Source organism: Montipora foliosa, chromosome 14 (genome assembly GCF_036669935.1).
Source record: "Montipora foliosa isolate CH-2021 chromosome 14, ASM3666993v2, whole genome shotgun sequence".
Classification (NCBI taxonomy): domain Eukaryota; kingdom Metazoa; phylum Cnidaria; class Anthozoa; order Scleractinia; family Acroporidae; genus Montipora; species Montipora foliosa.
This window is the reverse complement of record NC_090882.1, coordinates 7,108,614-7,116,113: the sequence shown is the minus strand read 5'-3', so window position 1 is coordinate 7,116,113 and position 7,500 is coordinate 7,108,614. Positions and strand designations below refer to the sequence as shown.

General features: G+C 38.8%; 1 protein-coding gene across 1 annotated transcript in view; it reads right to left on the bottom strand.

Moving 5' to 3' along the window:
* LOC137984814 (uncharacterized) overlaps window positions 1-3,798 on the bottom strand; it is a 4,887-nt gene extending 1,089 nt beyond the window's left edge. The window contains exon 1 of the mRNA XM_068832108.1: window positions 3,376-3,798. Coding sequence (XP_068688209.1) covers window positions 3,376-3,444 — 69 coding nt within the window. The 5' untranslated portion in view covers window positions 3,445-3,798. The remainder of the gene's footprint in view (window positions 1-3,375) is intronic.
* Window positions 3,799-7,500: the final 3,702 nt, after the last annotated feature.

Here is a 7,500-nt window from a genome sequence, read left to right as displayed (position 1 = left end):
GAAAACTCAAAACCCTTCGAGAATGACGGAACGTATTCTCCAAACCCCATGCAAGTGCCACTACCCCATGGAGGTTAAGGGGAAAAGTTAACAACAACAACAAAAAAAAAGTAGGCGAAGAAAGCTGAACCTAGACTGATTCAAATCCCTAACGGTTCACTACTTGTACGACAAATTACCCATAATCCCCATCAGACAACCGGACCCAGTCCTCTGGTCCGTGCCGGCAAAATATCCATTTCTGCCAATTTCGCAGGCTACAATTGTCAGAAATAGCATTCTATGGTTGTCATGGAAAGAACTCCCAAAACGAACAGTATATGACGCGTTGGTGAAAATAGCGAATTGTCCTCTAAAAATACCACAATATTCAACAATCTGATTATTACAAGCGTCCCCTTGAAACAGAAAACCTTGCAAATTAGCTGCCAACGAGAATAAATTATATTTGACCTATATTCGAAACTTTTTACATATTCATGACAGAATCGCCTTTGCTATTAGCCAGTATCAAAAATACCATAATACTCTTTGTTTGTCCCTCACAAGCAGAAGCATTGTTTTTATTTTCTCTTAGGACCTACAATGGTCCCAAGAGAAACTGGAAGCAATTCTTACGCAACATTTTGCAGAAACAAACAAAAAGTATTAAGGTAATTTTGATTGTGGCTAATTAAGGACGTTCGCGCCAAAATCTTCCTACGGTGAGATTAATTTCTCGCCTAGAGTTAGGTCATAAAGTACTTACTCCTAAAATGAAAAAAAAATGGGGGTCACCGACTTTGTTTCGGAGAAAATGGTAGTGGAAAAACGCCTTAATTTCGAGAAATCGGTCATAATAGCGAGATGTAGGCTCATCTGCTCATCCATCGAAAATCATAAAAATAAACCGTTGGAGTGAAAGTTTCCGTGCATAGGTTTTTAGGAGTGAGATTTTTAGATAATTGTATGCCGCTAGGGATGTGGTAAACAGTAGAGTTCATCCTCGACGAGCGTTTTCGTAAGCTCAATCCGTTGCAACCACTACTGGAATTCGATGGCACGAGGAAAGAAAATGTTAAAAAAAGATAACTTCTTACGGTGAGAATTTTTTGATTTCATCATATTTTGTAGATAGTAAGTAAAGTAAGTGATTTATGATTTAAAAAATAGGGGTCACCGATGATCTGAACGAGTAAAGTCGATGTGATTTTGCAAAGCTCTTGGAAAAGTTCGTTTGTCACGCTTTTGCGTGACCTGTCGGGCAAGGACTGGAACCCAAGAGAGGATCGATCGTTGAAGAGATGAAAGGTTTTTACCGAAAAAAAACCTTTCTCGAGCATAGCAACGACGTTTTAAGCAGGGGTCATCTTCATTTGGTTGGTGTTTTGTATAATATCTCTCCATTGCCGTCATGCTCATCCTCTGGAGTGTGTTTTTTTGTGAAATTCAATCGCTGATTGTTTCCACGCAGGTCCACACTATTCAAGGGACGAGGACGAAAATACTGCTCAATTTTCACGAAAGTAAAGGAAAAGAACTTTAAAAACATGCATTCACTTTGAACTTAAGTTCGTAGGGTAATAAAAACATTAAAAAGAAACAGCCCCATTAAATTTACGCAACGGTTCGTCCTCGAGTTTTCCAAACTTTCAGCCACTAGTTTACTCGATCAGCTACCTTTTCCAGAGCTTTTCCATCCTCCTGCTCACTTCTCTTTAAAGTTTCATGATGATTCGGAAATAAATGTGCCATTCTTTTGCTGGCCTGGAATTTTTTCCTCGGCGTTTTTGTCGCCATGTTATTTTAACTGATGCTTGAAAAATTTGTATGGAAGTCAAGAAGGCTAGTGCACGACTGATAAAACCTCGCGAATATCAGTCGTGCAGTAGTCTACTTGACTTTCATAAATATTTTAAATCAATTTTGACTGATCACGATCTTCTCTGATCCAACGCTGTGCAAGACTTATCGTCCACGGTTTTTGCAAAGGTTTTAAAACCTCAACTTCACTAATGCTCGAAGTAATACGTGACCTACGTGACATATTACAGTCGCGTTACCTGCGCAGTAACGTTGCGCACAAACAATTAGCGCGAACGTCCTTAAGTTCAAAAGACGAGACGAAATAAAAGCGAAAAACCCTAGGAAACAAAACTAAGTTCCTGTAATAAATTAAATAGTATTTTTTAAAAATGGTTTACGAAACATTTCCTCAAGGAAGGCAGGAAGGCAACTTGCCAGAATATATATTGGGACTTTTCAAGGGATGTTACATGATTGACTAGTAACTTGTAACTCGCTTGGATGCTAGTAAAAAATCTAATCAACAATATATAGATTAACAAAAACTTGAAAGAGCAAGGGTCATCATTGAACGGTGAAGGAATTTATTGACAACAACAAAGGGAAACTGTTTCTCTTCTCAATTATATGCTGGTTTGCACGCAATCATTTGTCTCTTTCATGCGAAAGCCATAGAGCGCCCCAAGCAAGCTCTCCTCAACAGACCGTAAAAACAAACAGGCTTGATTCGTTGCCCCAGTTTTAGTCACTTTCAAGATGTCTTGCAAAAGGAAGCCGAATTAAGACAATGTCAAAAAATATAACTTTAGAAGTAAAGATTTCATTTCACTCCAATCGAAATTTACCAAAACAACAACTGATGAAGCTGGGTGAATTCTTTGAATGGCGCAGATCTGTATGGACATCTTGCGTGTTGGAGGTCATAGGTGCTCCCCCATTTTCAGGAGGTCTCCGAATATTTTCTTAACATGCCAGAGACATCATCGATAAATAATGCTTTCGTTTCCTAATTTTTATCACGAAACAAATGCAAATTGTTAAAATTGAGAAGTGAAAGTATTCATTGGTAACAAAATTTACGAAAAAGTCGAGTCATGGCATTTTTGGCACTATACACAAACCTGCTTTGTGTTCACGAGAATGCAAATTTTGTCAGCCTTTGTTTGCTTGTGGATAAGAAGAGATCAATTAAACAGGATTTCTTTCCAAACGAAAGCTCTGTTTTGATACTCTATTATTTTCCTTTGGCGGAAGCATAACTGTTGTCGACTTGAAGCTGATTTAAGCTTTGCCGGTAAATCGATGTTTCATTAAAATACAGTTTTAATTGCTTTTTCAGACGCTCCTTGTTTCAACTTGTTTAACAAAATAGTCTATCCACCGCTCTAGGAGTATTTGTTGTTGACTGGTAAAAACTTAAAATGGTTTTGCAAAGTTTTCCAAAAGTAATTTGATATTTTAGATAGCAGAACGATTTTAAACAATCTTACACAAGTTATAATTACATTGCAACATTATGTTGTAGACAACATCAGTTATAAGTAAATGAGTTTTGCTTCGCTCATATATTAAATGAATCGATCGACTTACCATTTCTGCTTTCAACGCTAACAGAAGTTCTTTTGGAGTTTGAATGTGTTCCTCTTCTTTAGAAGTCATCTCAAAATTCCAAAATAGATCGTTATTGTGCGGTCGAATTAACTAGGTAAGACTAATAAGGCAAAATTAGTTTTATCCAGAGACACTAAACAAGCGGAAATGATTTAAATCCATTGCAATACGTCGCCAAAAACACTTGACTCTGGAACGTCATAATCAGTTTGCTTTCGACGGACATAAATCTATGTCAAAATTATGTAGCGGGATTATCAAAAACATCGATCTCTTGAAGAAGCTCGTCCTATTTGAATAAAGCTTAAAAACGTAATGGAACAATAAACATATGAGAAAACATTTAACAAAAAAGCTACTGTGACTTCTAATATTGCAATTGTCTTGCGTGAAAATTATGCTTGGATTAGCGTTTTTAATGAGCAAACGAAGGTCACATAATTTTAAGACGTCTTCAGTGACTGACAAAGCATTTCAAGCGTTAAGAAATAAATGCAAAGTTTATTGTGACAACTTACGGTTCAAAACAAATTAGCATAAGTATTACTGCACCCCCAGACTCGCTTTGAAAACGAGGGTGGCTTGTACAAATCGGAGTTAACATTTCGACTTCTGTGGACTCGTGAGAGACAATTTAAATTGCTGCACTCCAAGATAAAAAACACACAAAGGTTAGCCACAAAAAGCGATTACTGTTTGGATGGGAGGTTGAAATTCAGATCAATTCTTGCAAAATTGTTGTAACTCGCATAATCATGTTAAAGTGTACCTTGACAACGGATTCATTCTATCGCCACTTTTTTGTTTGCAAACAGGAATCTTTACTAACACAGATTCCCAAAAATACCTGGCTATTTCAGGCCGTTGATTATGAGTATTGCCAGGCATCAAGGCAATACTCTACACCGCGCACCGGTGGCTCAATTGGTTGAGTACCGGGCTGCCATGCGGGAGGTCCGTGATACTTTTGTCCTTTGGCCATTTCAATTTCAACAGGAAAAGAAAGCAAACAGCGGTTACAAACATTTTCATTTTATACTTGACGTTTCGTATGTTGCAGCATACATCATCAGAAGTGACGGTTAAAACTGTTACACTGAATTTTAAAAAACTAGAGCGAGGAACTGGTGACTAGTTTTAACAGCAATAAAAGCAAGGTGACACACGCTAACACCAACCCGGTGTGGCCAACACATCACGCATGCGCACAATTTCCCTTTTCACACCGGGTTGGTGTTAGCGTGTGTCACCTTGCTTTTATTACTAGTTTTAACTAGTCATCAGTTCCTCGCTCTAGTTTTTTAAAATTCAGTGTAACAGTTTTAACCGTCACTTCTGATGATGTATGCTGCAACATACGAAACGTCAAGTATAAAATGAAAATGTTTGTAACCGCTGTTTGTTTTCTTTTCCTGTAGACATATGGTTACTAGTAAAATACTAAATCCCAGAAAGATTGAAGAAAATAAAAGAGAATCGAGAAACATTGGCTTCGAGGCTGACATTTTGAACATTTTCAAGTTCCCTTAGAACTTATTTTTCACCACAAGTTTGAGTGTGCACTCAGAGCCTATGTATTGTTTTCAAATGCTATTGGGAATATGCGGCATCCCAAGAGCATTTGAAAACAATGGTTTATACAAAATTTGGGGGGAAAACAAAGTGTATCATGGGGAATGTGAAAATATTGAATTTCGTCTGAAGGCATAAATCGTTGCGGGAGGCCTGGGAAATACAAGAATAAAAAGTTGTTAGAAAGTGCGGTCAAGATAACAACTATCAAGAATGAAATATCCGTAATTTGACTGAAAAAAGACTAGTACCCAGTCCTGTCTCATTTTCCAGGGGAACATGGAATGGCTAATAGAAGCCTGAGTACGAGTACGGAGCCCTCGAGTAGGAGCGTACAACTTCATTGTATTTGTGGAACGGCGTTTTGCAGACCGAGTTATTTTTAGATCGATTTTCCCGCGAAACCAGACCTTTCAAGCTGATCACATGCCTTGCCTGAGAAATTATTACCACCGGGTGGGACTGAGCAGTGGTCACTAGTGCACACCAAGTAGTATTTAAGAACGTTGTGAAACCTTTATTCAATATTAGCAGCATAGAGTGTTCGCAGTGTTCACTAATGATTTTTGTGATAAAAGACATTTTAACGAAGGGAATCGAGTAAAAAGCTTTTGCCAACGAAAAGAAATCTGTAACCGAGGTTTACAACAATTCATTTATGAATTAATAATAATAATAATAATAATAATAATATTAACCTAACCGTAATAATAATAATAATAATAATAATAAATAATATAATAACTTTATTAACAAATTCTTAAGAACTCGTCTAAAAATAGCTTGATCTGTAAAAATGCCGTTACATAGAGCTACAAGTAGCATTGGAGTTGTAGGCTCCTAAGCTCTCCTAGTACACCGATTCGGAGACGTTTTTGCGCAACGGACGACAACCGGAAATGAGCTGTATCTCTTTAAAAACTTGTATCGACACTACCACATTCACAGTGCTGAGTATCTTTTCACTATTAGAGGCCATCAGCTTAAAAATCTGGGAGAGAGTACTTTTCTGGCTGACATGCGAAATGTTCACTTCCAGTTTCCGTCTGTAGCTCAAAACGTGCTAAAGCTCCCGTGCCTGACCCTAGCCTGACTACTCAGTATTTTAAGGGGAGAGCGAGATAAAGGAGAGAGAAAACGACCCTGGAAGTTAACGTAAAAAAAACGAAAATCAATAATTTTGAGTTGCACTGCAAAGGGAAGTGAGACCTATTCATCTTCGTTCGCGCAATGAGGTCAACAAATTTGTTCCATACCTGTGGCTTTTGACAGTTCACCAGAAGAGCTCTCGTCAGCTTCAACTCACGTTATGTAAAATATATAGATTTAGCCAAACCTAAACGCGGAGCTCCCGGACTATTTATTCTTACAATAAGTTAACCTGCCTTGAGCCTGCGATACAGTCTAAACCCAGAAACTGGTCAGCGGTGTCCTTAATGAACAGCTGACCTCGATTAGCTCTAAACTTAAGCCCGCGATATGGTCACGTGATACTGGCCACATTGGCATACATGGAGGATGGACGTACGCGTACGTACCAAAATTTCTCGAGCAGATGGGTTACCATATTTTCTTACCCATGGTGCTACGCCCGCTTTTGGCGCGCGGATCGAGCTCCGCTGTTATACTGAAAACGCTTTTTCGTTACCGGATGCATTCATTTGACCTTCAGAAATTATTCAATAGACCACTTAAAAAAACCATAATACTCTTTGTTTTCCTTCCATAATTTTGCATAAGCATTGTTTCCAGTTTCTCTTCGGACTTAAATGATTCCAAGAGAAAATAAAAACATGCTTTTGCAGTGGTGACAGTACGCGCTTCGCACCAATGTGGCCCGGGTTCGATTCCCAGATTTGGGTTGAGTTTGTTGGTTCTCTTCTCTACTCCAAGAGATTTTTCTCCGGGTACTCCGGTTTACCCCTGCTCCTCAAAAGCCAACATTTGACTTGATTTGCGTCAATCTTTCATTTCATTTTACAGTGTCCTCAATTAGTTCTCCAGCGCTAGAACGACAAGACACTTAAGTAAAGTTCCTTTCCTTCCCCCATAGCAGATTATCGTCCCCCCTCCTTTAGGGCGTGGGTGTCTCTTCACTTGCCCAAACGTGCAGATCAGTTTTGTTGCTGAATATTATGAACTTTAAGATCTCCGACGGCGACGTCGGCGAAAACACATCAACCATCTACATCTACATCTACGTGTTCCTTTTTGACTTATGGCTGTTTCTGCTTAGGTGGTCTCATACACGTAAGCCTTTTTAGAGACATCACTGCCAAGCCTTATTTGGATGTAACGTAGCTCGCACATTCTCCCGCGCATGCAGCTTCGATCTTGATTTTGCTTTGCGCATGCGTGATGTGTTGGCCACACCGGGTTGGTGTTAGCTTGTGTCACCTTGCTTTTATTGTCATTTTTTTCAGTTGTCCATATTTGGGCAAGGAAAAGAGATGCAAGTTACACGCTTCAAAGTCATGTGCTTCTGCTCGAGGCAAGCATGAATTTCAACAAGTTCGCTTTCTCAACAAAACT